We start from the raw sequence: 20,502 nt of genomic DNA on the forward strand, positions 1-20,502 counted from the left end.
ATTCATTTAAAATTCCATATAGATTGTGTAGAGCGATACATGCTTTGCATAATTTTATTCTGTATTTCAGAAAGGTAAAGCTCAAATGACAACTCCAAACAAACATCCTTTGAGGAACCCCAGCAAATGTGGAGAAAATGACAATTTTTCTGGCCACAATTTTTTTATAAAACAGTGTGTCAATCATATTTACTATTATTGTTGGATGTGTAGAGCATTCCTCGGAAGAAATTAAGTCCATTAGTAATGTCTTTAAAAAAAAATTCGATTTCAGTTAACGGCTCGTCAGTTACCGCTGGAGAAGATCGTGCTTGGCCGTTCGTCATTCACGGCATCCAAAGAAGCTGACTGGGGGCGTGAGGTCACCAGGCAACAAGTCATCACTGGGGTAAGATGTCTTTCTTGATTTTGATTTAATTCCCATGCTGGGTTCCAAGCCCATCAAGGGGGGGAGAGGAAGAATGTAATTTTTTTCCAGTCAGGGAGTTTTGGGAAATACATCAAGTAGGTAAAAGTCAGTGAATTTTTATTGGCCGAAAATCAAAAGTAGTCAGACACTTTGGCCCGAATTCACAAAGGTGGTTTTGAAAACCCACGGTTGAATCCATGGTTTATGCAGATTTCCTGTATAAATTACACTTAAAGGGGAATCCAGCCTTGGCCATAAAATGTTGTGTTGGGAAGGAGAAAAATAAATTAAACAGAATGGTGAAAGTTTGAAAGAAATCGGACAAGCAATAAGAAAGTTATAGCTGCTTTAAAATTGAGATCACTAATACTGTGTAGATTTCAAATTGGCAACTGGGTAAGTAAATTATGACAAGGGGCAAGGACAACTTTCCCATAGGCCATGTACTTTATTATCAGGGATTTGTGGTTTTCTCCTTAGTACCCATTCCCCTGGGGCAGTAATCTAAATATAACCCAGGTAGTATATTGTTTTATGTCCTCATGAAAGAAAAATATAATTTGAAATAAAACTTTGGGGAAAAATAACATTTTAGCCAAAATATGTATTGGAGTATATGGAAGAGTAGTCCTTGCCTTACATCACTATAACATCCCATATGCGGCCAATTTGAAGTCTCCATGGGTATAGTGATTACCAATATTTACAACTTTGAAAAATTCATAACTTTCTTGTTGTTTGTCCAATATTGTTCAAACTTTCACCTATCAACTTGTCTGATTTTACTTTTCCTTATAAAAACAAGTTTTTATTTGGGTTGGATTCCCCTTTAATTTAGCGCGTATCGGACGCATGTATAAAAAATTCCAATGCTGATGCAAATTGACGCCTGTTACCATGGTTAGATACGCTATTTTATTCATGAGTCCACTGTTTGAAGAGTGGACTCATTAATTCAAAAGTGTGGGCTCATGAATAAAATAGCGTGGATAACCACATCAACAGGTGTCAATTTGGCGCACTGTGACAGCATTGGACATTGTTTAATATGCGTGGTAAAATAAGAGTAATTTATACAGGAAATCTGCATAAACCATGGAGTCAACCATGGGTTTTCAAAACCACATTTGTGAATTTGGGCCTTATAGTTTGTTACATATCAAAACAAAAACAATCTTCATTCGATGGATAGTTTACTGCAACAAAATACTAAAAAAAACCCCAGATATATGAAACTGGAAATGAATTGAAATAATCATCATGGAATTTTGAGATTCATCAGGGAAAAATCAGGAAGAAAATCAGGAAATTTTGTTTTCTTAAAATGCCGGGAACCCTGCTATGGGAGGATGCATATCAACACGTAATGAGGGTTCGCATTAGCCCAAGGGAAAATGATCAGATCTGGCAACTTGTCTGACAAAAATATTGATGAAATGCTCCCCTGATCTGAAGAAGCGCCAAAAAATCAAATCCCCACAAATGCAATATCGTGCGACCCTAATGGTATGTGATGGTTGATGATTCAAGGGGGATTATGTATTGCTTTCTAGCTGAGGCCTGTTGTAGAAAGAGTTGCTTTTATATATGCCACAAAAAAATCATGCGCAAGTCTCTAATATGCTCATATTATTGGTTGCAAATCAAGTCCCGTTTAGTTTTTGGATGTGCATTTGATCACCAGCAGCGGGCCCCAGGTGATGATTAATCACCCAAATATGCAACATCATGCGCCTCTCGTTGGTCTAATACGCAACTGTGCATGATTCGTTCCAGGTCCCGCTGAAAAACTGGTTGGTCGTCTTCACACGACGCGATGCATCGAAGGCAGCCGAGTTCATACAGATGATGAAGCAAGTGGGGCCTCAGATGGGCATCAACGTGGACCATCCCTCCATGGTAGAGCTACAGGATGATAGGACGCAGAGCTACACCAACATGGTCAAGAAATCAATCAATCCTCAGGTTAGCTGGTGTAAATTTTTGTGATGGTGGTGATGATGTCGAGGAGAAAGAAGATGAAGATGGTAGTTTGGTGGTGGTGATGATGTTGATCAGGTGGAGGTAGTGGTGATATTGATGATGGGGGCAGTTTTGGTGATGAGAGCTGATGGTGAGAGTGGTGATGATGATGATGACGACGACGACGTTGTTGATGATGACAACGACGTTGATGATGACGATGATGATGACGACAATGATGATAATGATGACGACAATGATGATAATGATGACGATGATGATAATGATGATGATGGTGGTGATGGTGGTGAAGATGATGATGATGAAGATGGTGATGATTATGACAATGACGACGAAGATGATGATAATGACGATGATGATGATGACAATGACGACGAAAATGATGATGATGATGATGATGATGAAGATGATGATGATGATGGTGATGGTGATGATGATGATGATGACGATGACGATGATGATGAGATGATGGTGGTTTTAGTAGCAGTAATGATGGTTGTGATGATGTGATGAAAATGATGGTGAGGGGCGAAATGAAAGAGAAAGAGGATAATCAGGATAAAAGAAAACACACCCATTTTGAAGATGCTTGGTGTGGTATAGCTAATAACTTTGTGATTTGCCCTTTGAATGTATCTTTTCAGCTTCAACTAGTGATCGCCATCTTCCCAACATCCCGAGATGATCGTTACAGCGCTTTCAAGAAACTCTGCTGCATAGAGGCACCCATCCCCTCTCAGGTACTCAACAGCGCTGCGTAGTATCGTATTATAAGGGGCACTGAATAGAATGCAGTAAATCTCCTGCCGTAGACTTATGTACATGAGGATACTCTTGATACATATACCCTATTACCAAACAAACAGAAAGATATTGTGGAAATTTTGTTTTGAAAATATAATTCCTTTGAACTCTATTTATAAGCAGGAATGCTAGAAAGAATACTTAAACATTTCATTCTTTTGCAAATATTTTGGTATGAATGTTTCAAAGATTTGAAGGAAATTTGCATCATTGTTTTTTGGATGAAATCATGAAAACTAAAGCATTTCATGGAAATTATCAGTATTATTTTTCCTGGCCTGTATGGTTGAAATCTGTGATGTCACTATGGGTAGCGTAATGTGTCACATGGCCTGGGTCCCGTAACACAAAGGTTATCGATTAATCATACGCTTGATATTCATGATTGATTGTACATTGTGGTCAATGGAATCGATCATAGAAAAAAGTTCTACGATCATTGCTAAGCTTTGTGTTACGGGACCCTGGTAGATGTTCAATTTATCAGCTTAAATAGCATTCACAGTACTAATAATAGATAACTTCACCATTTAACACAAATGCTGGTTGAATTATCAATATATATGTAATTTTGAACAAGCTTCAACAAAATTAAAAGCCTAGTGTTTGTATGTATGTATGTGATAATTGAAACATAATGTTAAAGATAAATGCCAATTGTAATGATCTCAAAATTAGTTTGAACTGAATCCAATGGAATTATCATCCCAAGTGTTTGTATGTATAAATGAAAAAATATGTGCCAAATTGCTCTGGAGGAAAATATGTAATTGCTGAGAAATTAGCAAAACAAGAGCGGAATTCAATCAAATGCCAGGTATTTTTTCAGGCAATATTAATATGCTGTCCCACATATGCTTTTCTGTATTTGTGATTTTCAGAATTATCTGTTTTCATCTAATATTTCATGATTTCCCTAAAATAAGTTTACATTATGTTCCAGATCTAGATCTATGATAATATGGTGACAATAATTAACTCTGATTTTAAAGACTTTCTCCAGAAAAAATTGTTTGCTGCAATTTATTCTTTTAAGTTTAAAAGTTATTAAAAGACTGTATTTTGAAATCATTGTATCCTGCTTCTACAAAGCGGCCAACTAATGTTTTAAAGATATTTAGTATGTTTTTTCGTAATCAAAAGTGACAAAATATGATTTTTTTATTGCAAAATATGTTTTTTGTTAAATTTGAATTGCATGCTTCATAAGTGTAATTTATCAATCTTTGTACCAAAATATGTTTTTCCCTTCAAAATAGGATTTTAATTATGGATCAGTATGTTTTTTAGTCAACAGAGGTTGGCAGCTCTGCTCACACGTCAGATTTGCTTTAGTACTGAAATGATTAGGCTATACATGTATTTGACTCTACTTGTTCTTTCAGGTGATCAATGCGAGGACTATCTCACAGAAGCAGAAGATACGAAGCGTCACACAGAAGATTGCTCTACAAATCAACTGCAAACTGGGCGGAGAGCTCTGGGCTCTTGAGATTCCAATGGTAGGTATTTTACCAATCAATCAATCAATTCTTTTTATTGTCATGCCATTTTGATTAAAAAGACACAAAATTTGTTGACAGACTCTTAGGCCCGTATTCTGAAGTCAGGTTTTAACTTAAACTCAGGTTTAAAGTTGTGGTTTAAGTATGGGAAGCCAAAAGTATCAAAATTTTTATTAAGTTGTATGTTTCTTATGTTTACCTTGCTCTTTCCTGATTCATCGATGTTGAAGACAATCATCTATCCATACTTCCTAGACAATTATGAATGATTTGAGAGCCAAATGAGCTGAAGTATGATATCTCTACTGTTAGTAGATCCATACTTAAACCACAACTTTAAACCTGCTATCAGAATACAGGCCATAGTAACAGAAAAGTGCATGAGAAAGGTATATCACAGAATAAATACATACATGTAAATACAAATATATGAATATACCCTGTTTGCATGCATGAGCACCCACAGCATGGCAATAAACGCACAGATCCACTGCGTGAAACAAAATTGCCACACACAGTGGAACCATGCAACCTTAAGATGGGTACTCAAGCATGCAAACGGGCACTAGAAGCTATTTCATGGACATTCGTGTGAAGGACAACCTTATGGCCACCCGAGTACGTAAATATAGAAATTAAGCCAATTTTTATGTCCAAATAACCATATGCCTAAAATGTCTTCTGTGCCTAATTGAAGCATAATACACTTCATGAAGGTAATTAATAATTTGATGCATCTATAGGCCTATCATACAATATTTATTGTGAATATTAATCATCTTTAATTCTTCTTAAATCGTATTTTACTGGTATTGTGTAATCATGTACAATTCAGTCTGTGACTGCCAATCATTTTGGGGGGCAATAGACCTTGATTGAAGTGGATTGAATCGTATTGTACTGAATTTAAATACTACACTTCATGGGAGGCTTTCTTTCTTATGTCACACACACAAAAAAATGATAGCTCACAATAATTAGTACCATCTTTCCAGAAACTTTGGATTATCTTTGATATTTTTTCTTTTGTTATTTGTTTCATTACACAGAAAAGTCTGATGGTGATTGGTATTGATGTATATCACGATCCCACCAGAGGCAAGAAGTCTATCGGAGCATTCGTAGCCAGCATGAACCAGTAAGTCTTCCTAGTCCCAGTCCGTAGAATTATGGAGATTTTTTAAGGTCTATATAAATCTGCTTTCCCATCTCAAATTGGCATTCGAAAAAGAAAAATCACCCAAACAGGTACTTCTTGGTACGACACTCACCTAAACATATTGGCCTGGGGGCTGTTTCATAAAGCTGTTCGTAAGTTAAGAGCGACTTTAAGAATGACTGTTGATCCTTTCTTACGCACTAAACCATCGCCAATGAATTTACCATATACCATAAGAAAGGATCACCAGTCGTTCTTAAAGTCACTCTTAACTTACGAGCAGCTTTATGAAACACCCACCAGTTATGTAAACTCTGGTTCCACTATGGATAACTAATTGTACCACTAATCTCTAACAGAAGTGGTTCAGTTTGTCTGCACATTCGGTCCCCATTTCATTCAAAACTGTCTAGAAATAATTTCTTAGAATAGTTTTCCTCACTGTGAAAACATGAAGAAAGAACACAATAATAAACAAATTTTGGCTTCTCATAATTTTAGCACAGAATTAGACCATAGCCTAAGTTGAACTGGACTTCAGAAATATGCATTCTTCACTCCTTTCTCTTGCACTCTAAAATAGAACATTTCTAGACCGACACATGAATAACCATCCTTATCATTATTTTTCTCTTATCTTGCATCACATTCCAGTGACCTAACCCATTGGTTTTCAAGGGTGTGTTTCCAGTCTCCTCACCAGGAATTGATTGCAGGTCTCAAGCTCTGCTTCACGTCGGCACTCAAGAAGTTCCATGACGTAAGTTTAACCTTTACTCAAACCCCCAAGTCATTTATGGGCTTGTTGCAGAAAGAGTTGCATGTTTGCTTTGGGGGTGTCCGTCCATCCGTCCCATTTTCATTCCTTAGATAACCCAAGAACTGTACTGTTTGAAGGTTCAACTTCTAACTTTGCTCATGTGTGATTATAGAATGATATGCTTTTCTTCTTTTTTTGGGGGGGGGAGTCATGAGGTCAAAGTTCAAAAAGGTCATTATATAAAAGTATCTTCTCACGATAACCAAAGAAAATGTTTGAGGGTTCAACTTCAAACTTGATTTATGTATGCATAGAGGAATGACAATGATCTGATGAGATTTTGGAGATCATGAGGTCGAAGGTCATTTTAGCACTAGTTTAGATTGAGTTATATGAAATATGTCACATATAGTCACATTCAAACCACCTTACTTCCTCAAAAAATAGATCAACCATTCATTGCCTGAGAAGATTGTTATCTTCCGAGACGGCGTAGGAGACGGTCAGTTGAACGTGGTAGCAACCTACGAGCAGGAGCAGCTCTCCCAGTGCTTCAGTATGTTCGGTGAATCTTACAAGCCTCAGCTAGCTATCGTCGTCGTCCAGAAGAGAATCAACACAAGGATATTCTCTCTATTGGTAAGCAAGAGTTTCATCTTTAAAAGTTATGGTACCCATCTTAACAAATTTCCTTTCTGATTTCCTTCAATATCTTGGAGCTTGTTGGCCGTAACGGGTGGCTTCTAAATTATGTAGAAATTAACATGAATTAAGAGTCAACACCAGAATATTCTCTATTAGCAAGCAAATATTCCCTCTTGAAAATTACGGATAATCCTGTTCTATCAATCACTTGTCTCCAAAGATTCCCTTCCTGATATCCTTCAATATGTTTTTTAGCTTGTTCGAAAACACTTCTACTCTTGTTTTCCATACCTGCAAGCTTCTGAACTGTGAAGAAATGAAAATGCACTAGATTAAACAGCAAGGCAGGTGCTTTGCGCTGTCGGTATATTTTGTAGAAGTTACTATGGAAGCGTTGTGGCCCAGTGGATTAGTCTTCGGACTTTGAAACGGAGGGTCGTGGGTTCCAATCACAGCCATGGCGTAATTTCCTTCGGCAAGAAATTTATCCACATTGTGCTGCACTCGACCCAGGTGAGGTAAATGGGTACCTGGCAAGAATTCATTCCTAGAAATGCCCCGCGCTGCAAAAGGCTGCTTGGCTAAAGCCAGGGTAATAATATCCAATTAAGCGCAGAGGGACGCATTTGGCAGTGATATGTGCTATATAAGCATGTTGGTATTAATATTATTTTTAAAAATTGTCAGATAATGTCAACTTGTCAGTGCCGATAAAAATTCATAAAATGGTCCCAAGATGTGCTATCGTCCCTCATTTGCTTACTCATCTGATTACTGAATGTTACGATGTTTGATTTCAGAATGGCGGCTACGATAACCCGTTCCCGGGCATGGTCGTGGATCACACCATCACGCGCCAGAAGTGGTACGACTTCTTCCTCGTCTCCCAGCACGTACGCCAGGGCACAGTCACACCGACGCACTACGTCGTCGTCCATGATGGCACCAAGCTCAAGGCAGACCACATGCAGAGGTAATGTCACATCGGGCTACCCTATCCCATTATTTCGAGAGCGAATTGCAGGTCTCCGTTTCATGAAGACTTGGTTAATAACAAATACACCATTTCTTTAACAAGTTTACTATTAGCCAATCAGATTGAAAGATTTCATTCAGTGTTTGCAAGTTTGTTGTTAAAACAAGTTTTATGTAACAGGGGCCCTGATGTGACAAGGATGGATTTTGATTTGGTCGTATGTCCTTTTGACATAAAAATGTAATTTCAAAATCATCAACAGCACCCAAGGTCCTGTTGGAAAAAGATTTGCATTTGGCGTGTTTTCCTTCAGCGAGAAATTTTCCCACATTGTGCTGCACTTAACCCAGGTGAGGTGAATGGGTACCCAGCAGGATTAATTCCTTGAAATGCACTGAGCGCTGGAAGACTGCTTGCGCTGAAGCTGGGGTAATGATAATAATAACAATGCACCTCGGAATAGATTATTTCTAGATAGATGGTGCAATATAAATGTCGATTATTATGAAAATGTTCTTGATTCATTATCTTTTGTTCATTTTAAATTTAGCTTTCTATCCATTCTTGCAATTAAAAAATTAACGATAATTATATCATTTTGAATTGAATTTTGTATGATTTATGACAGGCTGGCGTACAAGCTGACGCATCTCTACTACAACTGGCCTGGAACAGTGCGCGTCCCAGCACCATGTCAGTATGCACACAAGCTTGCCTACTTGGTTGGACAAAACCTACACAACGAGCCATCGGTAGAACTGTGCGACAAGCTCTTCTTCCTGTGAAACCGGGGCCAACGCCGACCCTGTGTTCGACATGACGTCATTCAGCTCCGTTTGCATGGATTCGATCGCTGTCAGAGGAAAAGATGGACTCTTTGTTGTGATGATGAGAGGAGATTTGAAAGGGACTCTTCCATTCCAAGTGCCAAAGACTTAGTGTAGATAATGTTTTAACAAGCCTTGCTTTTAAATTATTATGTTTTTAAAGTGTAAGATGTGCTGTAAATTGGAGAGAGAGAGAGAGAGAGAGTGAATGAGACCGGAGCGAGAGAGACACAGACAGTGACAGAGAGAGAGAGAGAGAGAGGTTGTACATGGGGAAGGGCACGATATATAGGTTCGCAAATGTTGATTTTATTCACATCTACTAGTTTGTATGTTCCGTTTTGGGGTTATTTTTTATCAGGTTCGGGTTATGGTCAGATTCATTTCAAATGTTACGTTAGCAAATTTAATGTTAGGCTTAGGCTCAAATATGAAAGGCTCTTTTTTTACAAAGGAAAATGATTACTTTCCACGCTAACTTCTATCATCTTCACTCATCACATTTGGCAAAAAAGGGAACTGATCCCTTTTCAATTCTTACAACGTATTCTTATATTTGTTTAATTCTACAGGGTATAATGATAAAAATAGGAAAATAGTCACTGTATGCTGCAAGGGAATACTAGTAGGTATAGTGAGACTTGCCATGCCACATTAATGTGAAACATGTTTGATGTATCAATGTAACTCTTTCAGAAGAATCAGATATGTTGCCAGAAAGAAACACATCGCCTGAAAAAGTGATGCATGAATTCCACTGCAGTAATTTTGGAATGTTGAAAATGTTGCAACCCAAACCTTGATGAAATTTGACTTCTGTAAGCAAAATGAACTGATAAAAAAGTCACAAATTTTGAAAATTCTGAGAAAGTTTAAAGATTGCAGAAACATTGTCTCAAATACCTCAACAACCGTGCAGAAATGAAATGCAAATCATTTCATACGTGTATATTGGAGTGAAAAATGATTTTTGTCTCGCCTGAATAGCAGAGTGAGACTATAGGTGCTGGCAGCGGCAGCGTCAACATCAAATCTTAACCCAAGGTTAAGTTTTTGAAATGACAACATAACTTAGAAGTATATGGACCTAGTTCATGAAACTTGGACATAAGGTCAATCAAGTATTACTGAACATCCTGCCCGAGTTTCAGGTCACATGACCAAGGTCAAAGGCCATTCAGCATCAATGAACTTTAGACCATGTTGGGGGAGTCAATATCGAAATCTTAACCCAAGGTTAAGTTTTTGAAATGTTATCATAACTTAAAAAGTATATGGACCTAGTTCATGAAACTTGGCCATAAGGGTAATCAAATATGACGAACATCCTGCCTGAGTTTCAAGTCGCATGACCAAGGTGAAAGGTCAGTTAGGGTCAATGAACTGATTCATAAAAGTTGGACATAAGAGTAATCAAGTATCACTGAACACCCTGTGCAAGTTTCAGGTCACATGACCAAGGTCAAAGGTCATTTAAGGTCAATGAACTTTGGCCATGGGGGGATTTGTTGAATTACCATCATAACTCTTAAATTGTATTGGTCTAGTTCATATAACTGGGACATAAGAGTAATCAAGTATCACTGAACATCTTGTGCGAGTTTCAGGTCATATGACCAAGGTCAAAGGTCAATGAACTTTGGCCATGTTGGAGGTAATTATTAAATTGCTGTCATAATTTTCAAAGGATATAGTTTATGAATTGTGGACATAGGGATGATCAAGGTCAAATGTCATTTAGGGTCAATGAACATAGTATTGTATCATTATATGAATGGTGTTTTTTGCCATATTGAATCATGTTATGCAGATGACAATGCCAGAGGCGTTCTACTTGTACTAATTTGACAGGTCAAATAATTCAAGGTCGTTATGCTGGAGGCATAATTTTTTTGTTTGTATTGGCGCCGCTTTTCCAACTGCGGCGGCGTTGTGAACAATGAAATCTTAACCAATGTCAAAGGTCATTTAAGGTCAACAAACTGACCATATTGGGGGTAGTTTTAAAATGTCGTCATAATTTTGGAAGTGTATGGATCTAGTTCATGAAAGTTGGACATAAGAGTAATCAAGTATCACTAATCGTCTTGCACGAGTTTCAGGTCACTTGATTGAGGTTAAAGGTCATTTAGGGTCAATGAATGGTGTTTTTTGTGAATAATTATTCATCTTAGTTGTTTTCAAAGCCGGCACTGCTGCTATATTGAATCGCGTAATTCAGGCGAGACTGCCAGAGTCATTCCACTTCGTTTGTATTGTATGCTCTCATTTTGTTCTTGAGATAAGTTTGATGAATCAACTGTAATTTTAAGGTTTGAGTTGTATTAAAGATCAAACTACAGTTAACATTTATTAAGTCAGCCTTTCATGATAAGTTAAGTAATCACCTTAATTTTTTTAGACAGTATGTATGTCAAACTTGTGCTTCTTGTTGCTGTGGCCCAAGAAATCAAGTTATTCAGAGTCACATGTATTTCATTTTTTTTCTCCAGTATTAGCTGCTCTCTATCTCATGAATTTAGTTATAAATAAGTTTTTCTGAAATGCCTTTAGTTTGGACATAATGGCCCGTATTCTGAAGTCAGGTTTAACTTAGACCACGGTCTAACTCTGTGCTAAAATTATGGGAAGCCAAAAGTGTCAACATTTTTATTATGTCGCATGTTTCTCATGTTTACTGTGCTCTTTCCTGAGTCATCGATGGTGAAGAAAATCATCTCTTTATACTTCCTAGACAATTACGAATGATTTGAGAGCCAAATGAGCTGAAATATTATATCTCTACTGTTAGTGATTTATGTAACAATTGGCTGTCCATACTTAAACCACAACTTTAAACCTGGGTTTAAGTTAAACCCGACTTCAGAATACGGGCCAATAAGTTTATTTTGGGGGATTACATACATAAAATTGAAAAATCTATCTCACTGGACAATACTTTGAAATATTTGTTGTTAAATTGATATATGCTACTCTGGGATGTCCATGACTTTGTTTATAGACTAAAGATGCTTTGGCAAAATCATTTCTTGAAATTTTAAGTTTTGCCCAAGTGGTTTCTAGACTGCTTGTGTCTGAGATGAAATGAATTTGTTCTTTGCCCAGTTATTTGTTGTTTACTGAATGTGTGTTTTTTTTCTAACAAGGATGTGAAAGTTAACAAAAGAAGTTAAAGAGCAATTTTAATTTAGATTTGAATAATTTTAGCTTTGATATTTGGCATATGTTAATGTGTAATCAAAATCTTTTCTCTTTTTATGTGCCTTTGAAAGTATTTTCTTGTTTTATTTGTTCTGTTCTGTTGCTATGCAAGTGAATTCAACCAGTGTTTGTGTTTTAAAGTTTAAATTCCTTAGCCTAGTACAAGCTGCTCTTCCATGTGTTTGTAATTGGGTGTTGGGATATTGTTGTAGCACCTTATACCTCTAGCCACTGTAGGTACACAACTCGGCATACAAATGGAAAGTTATGCAGGGTTCCCACAGTCGTGGAAATTCCTGGAAAAATTTGTGGTCATGGAAAGTCAGGGAAATTGGGAAATTTGTGAAAAGTCATGGAATTGCATTTACCTCTTGGCTATGGCAGCTTTCCAGTTGTGTCTAGCAACTCTCATACTCTGTGATCATACTCTGCTATTATAATTGGTGTTCATGATTTCCATTTTTCCCAGTTTTGTGACATCCCAAATTCTGCATATCTCCCGGGACGTCATGGAAAGCAGCAGTTTAGTCGTTACCATGGTAACAAGAGTTTTTGTCTCGCCCACCAGAGGTGAAGGCGAGACTTAGGGATCCAAATGCCGTCCGTCGTCCGTCCGTCCGTCACAAACCTTATGACACATAACTCCACAACCGTAAGTCTCTTTTCAACCAAACTTGGATGGGAGATGGACTTGGGGGAAGTGCATGTTATGCTGCAGTCGGAGGTCACATGGTAAGGTCAAAGGTCATTTTCAGGTCAACATTAAAGTTTACATGCAAGAGTCTCTTATGACACCTAACTCCGCAACCGTAAGTCACTTTTCAACCAAACTTGGATGGTAGATGTACTTAGGCGACCTGCATGTTATGCTGCAGTTGGAGATCACATGGTAAGGTCAAAGGTCATTTTCAGGTCAACATTAAAGTTTATGTGCAAGGCTCTTAGGATAAGTGTTATTCTATCCCAGTCATTTCACAATGAAGTTTCGATACAATTCTGTTGCGTGCCCTCGCAAATCACAATATTTCTGGTTATTTATATAAGTGGGCAAGACACAAATCGCTTTTGCCTTGTTGTGGAATAGCAGAGATGTCCTTGTGAGTGCTCTACTAGGTGCATTTCTTCTCCGATCATCTTCAAATGTGGCATGAAGGTCCATTATGGTTAAGCAAAGCCGCCTATTGATTTTCGTGTGGGTGGAGACATCGTTGCCATGGTAACAAGTTTTTATGGAAATAGCCGATTTCCTTGTGAGGGCTCTACTGGCTGCATTTCTTCTCCAATTATCTTTAAATTTGTCATGAAGGTCCATTATGGTAAAGTAAAGCAAAGTCGCCTAATGATTTTGGAGTGGGTGGAGACGTGGTTGCCATGGTAACCATATTTTTGTGGAAAATTTGGTAAAACCTGTAACATCTGCTTTTTTCCAGTTTGTCATAACAGTTAGCACACAGAAGCAATATTAGAAGGTGAAGCGAAGATGCCTATCATTTTTGGTGGGGGGCCTTTAGGTTAGGTTTACATAATATGTCCAGCTTACTATATATTTGTATTCCCAAACAGGTGATACTGGACAATACTTTAGGTTCTGCAGAATCACGCTGCCACGTCATATTATTGTCATCAAATTTGGTACCCACAGGTGAAATGTGGGCAGGGTCATTGTCGCCATGACAATTGTATTTATTTGTCACATTTCTGTCTGAGCTCTATATATCGCAATGACGGATGACGCGGTGGGTTCGGGGGATACATGTGCTCGGCCGCGCGACCCGCCGAGCATCTCTAGTTGTATAGCTGATAATGGCATGTTCTCTGGAGATCTGAAGAAACATAGTATGATATATCAAGTTTAAACTTGGCTCATTCGTTGGAGTAATGATGTTCTGATTAGATTAATGGCCCACATAGTCCAATCACGGGGCTGTTACCATTACTGCCAGATGCGATTTCTTATGCATGCAAGGGAACAGGTGATATCACTTTTCCGTGTAGACAGGAATAACCGTCATTTCTGGGGATTTTTAAATGATTTTTGACATTTGTCTATCATCACAGTGGAGCCAGCAAAGTTTAGCTTAACAACCAATGGTACAGAGACAGAATTGTTGGTCTACGATACTTATTTGAACAGTACATGACCTTTAAAAGCACCAGCTACAGCACATCTGCTATGCATTGAAATGAAATGAGTGCCCATACCATAGTGGGTCATGTTCACACATATGTGAAAATGAACCGTTTTCGTGATTAGTCATGAAACAGTTGACAGATCAACTTGAAACTTTGCTTCAGGGAGTGACAATCTGATTATCATATAAACATCCCTAGGAAACCCCCTGATCAGCTCATAAGGGGAAAAATTACATGGCGGCTTTGGGCAATTTTGCCCCTTCAATGCTCAAAAGAGTTGGAATTTTTTTTTTAAATGACCCCCGGAAATTCCCGATGCGCTGCTATGTTAAAGCTTATTCAATGTTGCAGATTTAGGCAGTAAGATGTGAAAAGTAGCACCCCCCCCCCAATTTTTGAACAAAATTTTTACTGCAGCTGAAGGAATATTCTGTATACATGTATGAGGGCAGTTTTGCTTGGCAAGGAATGTAATTCTTTTTTTTTCATTCAAGTTCTCGTTTTCAAGATGGGTTTGTTGCTAGATTGTGACATGTTATAGACTAGGCAAGGTTGTGGCTTGTTTGACAAGTGGAATGGATTTATAGATAAATATTGTTGCTCTATATTTCTTCTAGTGACCAGTACTTCTCAATCTTTTCATTGTACTTGCAGGATCCACAAGCCTTATGGATATTTGAAGAAAATTATGGAATATGGATGAAGTTTTATGGTTATTGAAAGGGGAATGATTTTTTTGTGTGTGCTAAGATATATAAATGATTTTTATTGTCTCACCTGCATAGCAGAGTGAGACTATAGGCGCCGCTTTTCCGACGGCGGCGGCGGCGACGGCGGCATCAACACCAAATCTTAACCTGAGGTTAAGTTTTTGAAATGACAGCATAACTTAGAAAGTATATGGACCTAGTTCATGAAACTTGGCCATAAGGTTAATCAAGTATTACTGAACATCCTGTTTGAGTTTCATGTCACATGACCAAGGTCAAAGGTCATTTAGCGTCAATGAACTTAGACCATGTTGGGGGAATCAACATCAAAATCTTAACCTAAGGTTAAGTTTTTGAAATGTCATCATAACTTAGAAAATATATGGACCTAGTTCATGAAACTTATACATAAGGTTAATCAAGTATCACTGAACATCCTGCATGAGTTTCACGTCACATGACCAAGATCAAAGGTCATTTAGGGTCAATGAACTTTGGCCGAATTGGGGGTATCTGTTGAATTACCATCATAACTTTTAAAGTTTATGGATCTGATTCATGAAACTTGGACATAATAGTAATCAAGTATTACTGAACATCCTGTGCAAGTTTCAGGTCACATGATCAAGGTCAAAGGTCATTTAGGGTCAATGAACTTTGGCCAAATTGGGGTATTTGTTGAATTACAGCCATAAATTTGAAAGTGTGTTGGTCTAGTTCATAAAACTTGGACATAAGAGTAATCAAGTATCACTGAACATCCTGTGCGAGTTTCAGGTCACATGATCAAGGTCAAAGGTCATGTAAGGTCAAAGAACTTTGGCCACGTTGGGGGTATTTGTTGAATTGCCATCATATCTCTATAAGTGTATTGGTCTAGTTCATAAAACGTGGAAATACGAGTAACCAAGTATCACTGAACATCTTGTGCGAGTTATAGTAGTTTTCAAAATCAGCACTGCTGCTATATTGAATCGCGTGATGCAGGTGAGACGGCCAGAGGCATTCCACTTGTTTGAGAAACACTTGCAGTAACGCATAATATTCAACTCAAATCAGTTATAGAAATTTCTTTAGAAAATAGTTAATCCAGTATTAACAGTTAATTATATGTTTCAGATTTTGTGAAAGAATTGTTGATTTTTGTTGTGTTTAAGATTGCATGAAACTCAGGATTATTATTTTTTTTTGTATGGGGAGGTTATGAATTTTATTTAACTGCCCTGTTGTGAAAGACATTTCTATTAAACTTTACAAATTTGAGTGAATATACAAAAAATTTCGTTATAACTAATATTGCAATTGCAACCCAAATAGCTTAAACTTTTCCCTTTTCCTCTTGAAATTGAGGTTTTATAATTTATTTGTATGAAATTTGTTTTTCCATAAATGTTGCATTTAAAAAAAAGAGGAAACCTAGCATTGGTATTATCTGTACCATTTATTGTAACTAGCATGAAAACCTCAGTTTTAATTGACTGTCCAGGGGTCCGTTGCAGAAAGAGTTACGTTTTAACGCAAGTAAAACAATCAATTGCAAGCCCCAAATGCGCGCTGTTGATTGGTTGAAAATCAAGTTGCGCATGATTTTTGTCTCACCTGCATAGCAGAGTGAGACTATTATATAGGCGCCGCTTTTCCAACGGCGGCGGCATCAACACCAAATCTTAACCAAAGGTTAAGTTTTTGAAATGACAGCATAACTTAGAAAGTATATGGACCTAGTTCATGAAACTTGGCCATAAGGTTAATCAAGTATTACTGAACATCCTGCCTGAGTTTCATGTCCCATGGTCAAAGGTCATTTAGGGTCAATGAACTTAGACCATGTTGGGGAAAATCAACATCAAAATCTTAACCTAAGGTTAAGTTTTTGAAATGTCATCATAACTTAGAAAATATATGGACCTAGTTCATGAAACTTGGACATAAGGTTAATCAAGTATCACTGAACATCCTGCATGAGTTTCACGTCACATGACCAAGGTCAAAGGTCATTTAGGGTCAATGAACTTTGGCCGAATTGGGGGTATCTGTTGAATTACCATCATAACTTTGAAAGTTTATGGATCTGATTCATGAAACTTGGATATAATAGTAATCAAGTATCACTGAAAATCCTGTGCAAGTTTCAAGCCATATGATTAAGGTCAAAGGTCATTTAGGGTCAATGAACTTTGGCCAATTTGGGGGTATTTGTTGAATTACATCATAACTTTGAAAGTATATAGGTCTAGTTCATAAAACTTGGACATAAGAGTAATCAAGTATCACTGAACATCCTGTGCACATTTCAGGTCACATGACCAAGGTCAAAGGTCAATGAACTTTGGCCATAATGGGGGTATCTGTTGAATTACCATCATAACTTTGAAAGTTCATGGATCTGACTCATGAAACTTGGACATAAGAGTAATCAAGTATCACTGAACATCCTGTGCGAGTTTTAGGTCACATGTTCAAGGTCAAAGGTCATGTAAGGTCAATGAACTTTGGCCATGTTGGGGGCATTTGTTGAATTACCATCATATCTCTGTAAGTGTATTGGTCTAGTTCATAAAACGTGGACATAAGAGTAACCAAGTATCACTGAACATCTTGTGCGAGTTATAGTAGTTTTCAAAGTCAGCACTGCTGCTATATTGAATCGCGTGATGCAGGTGAGACCGCCAGAGGCATTCCACTTGTTAGAGTTGCGTTTGATTGCAACTCTTTCTGCAACAGGCCCCTGACCTATAGTTGTCACCAATCACATACGATTGTTGACATTGATCGTAAGTTCCATGCAACATTATCCTAATATAAAAGGGAAGCCCAGCACACAGTAACGAAAGCAATCTATTCAGCATGACTCTCAAGCACATTTCCTTTCAGCATGTTTTCTTTCATTAAGATTATCAATGTAAATATATTGAAAGCAGTATTATCACCTTGCTAAAATACAAAGTACTTTAAATATCTTGTTCGTTTTTGTTTGGTTTATAATTTTGAGCTAGTTAGCAGCTCACATGTTCTTGCACTGCCTATTTTTATATGCACGAAGAGTAGAAAACTTCCGTAATTATTTAGTGTTATGATGTGTTACTGTAAGTGTCCTTTATAACCTCCCATTTGGGCAATATTTTCATATGTAACATTTTTTGTAAAATGAAAATGAAGAGTTTGCTTTCTCAGTTGTGACCAGCAAACCCAAAACCAATATTAGCTTGCCAGGAAAGGTTCTCTGTAAGTAGAAAAAAAAAAGTAATTTGGTCTCCAAAAAGCAAAAATTCAATAATTAGCGTGTTTGAAAGAGCAATTCTTCTTTCTACTGTAAAAAAATGAAGCTCTAAAGTTAGAGGTTGAGTTCCTTTGACACTATTTTGTGGCCTGTTTGGAAGTTTCATCAAGATTACACAGTGACTACATCTCATCATGCTAGAGTAAACCCCAAATTTCAAACCTTGTTTTCTCGTTACTTTTTTTAGCATTTGCTGCTTTTCCTCTGCATTCAAGTACTTGTGAGCGTTATTGTTGATCAATATTGACAAGTTATATGCCATTTTAAGGACGTTCCACAGTTATGTTTGTGCGCATTATGATCTGCGCATAGTTTACACTCTGCGCGCTGACGTCACAATGAATGAACAGGTGATTAATTAGCTGCAGGTTTGAGCTGATTTTTCTCATCTTCTGCACTTTAACTGCAGATCCTATGTGTTATTTCATGAAACTAAACAATTGAATTATTCCATGGACCATTCAAAAAAATTTCTCTACAATTTCAAAATACTTTACCCTGCAGTGCTGCCAAGAATCACGAATATTACCCCGAGTTTGAATAAATGATAGAGTGGTTTTGATTTTTCTTCACATAGATACAAAGCATTCGGCGCATTTTTGGTGTTTTAAAAAGCACATTTGCTCTAATAAAAATGCTGATAGTTTAAAAACAAGCACATGAACCCCTATTTTTTAATGTTTGTACCTCTTAGGTATACCTTCCTCTACAACTCTGCAAATTTTGGTGAAAATGACATGGATTTTGAATAAAGTGCAGCATATATTGTACGTTTGTAGTTTGTTACTGAAATTTCACATTTTTTAGATTGGGATTTTGTTATCTTTTACGCCATTTTTAAGAACTGGCAGTGCTGTTAAACTTAAAATTGCAAACAAATAGCACTATAAATAGATTCTCCATTCTAATGATACAATTATTAACTCTCTTGCGAAATTTTATGACTTTTTCATGTATTTTGACTGAGTAATAGAGGTTTAAACTCATTGTAGTAATCTTGGGCGGTCTACAAATGCCAAATTCTTTTGAATGCGCAATTCTTAAGAACATCAATTTGGGTGAACTTTGAAGCTCTATAGCAAAAAATCAAGCACATGGACCTATGTTAATTTTTGCATATTTCGAATATTAAGGTTCTAAAGTATCTATGTGCAAAGTTTGGTGAAAATGACATGGATTTCACTTTAACTGTGGAACGTCCTTAAAGCTTAGAAGAGCCTTTTCAAGCTCAATATCATTTTGGGCAACTTATTGTTGGTTATGGGTTTGCAGGTCACATTTATGCCTACATGTATTTCTGTTGCTTTGTTTTATTGCAATAGAATAGAGACCATGAAGTATTGAAAAACAAGAGTGATTAAGCTTGCTGTTATGTTCTTTAGAAAAGGGATCAAAACTTAAAACAGTAGACAATTAGTTTGGTATATACCAGTAAAGCGCTTAGAGACATCGTTCCATTGTCTCAAGCGCTATATAAAAGCATAATATTATGATTATTATTATTCCTAACATCTTTCATGTTTTTCATCTAGTGATCCTGCATGATTTTGCGTGATGAACAATCAGTAGTGATTCTTTCTTTTTCTCTCTTTTACTTTTTTCCGTCATTGTCTTCTTGTTCTCTTATTTTTTTTCCGTATGTTTTTTCTTTTCCTCCTTCTTCTGTTGTACAATTGCCAGCTAGAAATTGTACGAGATGAGTGATAAAAATGTGCAGTGATTGCATGGAATGATGATCAAAAGAATGCAGGGTTTAGCAAAATTGGCTGATAAAAGTTTTGTCATCATTTTCCTCCCCAAATCGGTACAGTAGGCGAAAGATAACAAGTATAGTTTGGTAGGAATTGATTATTAGATAACTGAAATTTGCTGTTTACCAAAAGGTGCTTTGAACTGGAGCTGTTTGTTCCTGTTTGCAATTATACATGTAAGTTAAATTTCAAAATCCCCCCCCCCAAAAAAAAAGGACCCCTACACTTTTGTTCATCACAAATATACAAGTTCTCCATTAATTTCTGATATATGCATTAATGGTGTTTGTGGTATGTCTACCCCATTGTACAAAAAGGATGAAAATGTTCTGTGCTTTTTTAGCAATGGAGAAAAGTTA

The 20,502-nt window shown here is 37.1% G+C and overlaps 1 protein-coding gene across 1 annotated transcript in view; it reads left to right on the top strand.

The window, feature by feature from the left end:
• The window catches only part of LOC129281174 (piwi-like protein 2), a 33,563-nt gene extending 21,208 nt beyond the window's left edge, over nt 1-12,355 (top strand). The window contains exons 13-21 of the mRNA XM_054917118.2: nt 275-388; nt 2,186-2,374; nt 3,037-3,132; nt 4,582-4,698; nt 5,751-5,839; nt 6,515-6,620; nt 7,068-7,259; nt 8,066-8,238; nt 8,870-12,355. Coding sequence (XP_054773093.2) covers nt 275-388; nt 2,186-2,374; nt 3,037-3,132; nt 4,582-4,698; nt 5,751-5,839; nt 6,515-6,620; nt 7,068-7,259; nt 8,066-8,238; nt 8,870-9,026 — 1,233 coding nt within the window. The 3' untranslated portion in view covers nt 9,027-12,355. The remainder of the gene's footprint in view (nt 1-274; nt 389-2,185; nt 2,375-3,036; nt 3,133-4,581; nt 4,699-5,750; nt 5,840-6,514; nt 6,621-7,067; nt 7,260-8,065; nt 8,239-8,869) is intronic.
• The last annotated feature ends 8,147 nt before the right edge of the window (nt 12,356-20,502 follow it).

The sequence above is a fragment of the Lytechinus pictus genome, chromosome 18, assembly GCF_037042905.1.
Source record: "Lytechinus pictus isolate F3 Inbred chromosome 18, Lp3.0, whole genome shotgun sequence".
NCBI lineage: Eukaryota > Metazoa > Echinodermata > Echinoidea > Temnopleuroida > Toxopneustidae > Lytechinus > Lytechinus pictus.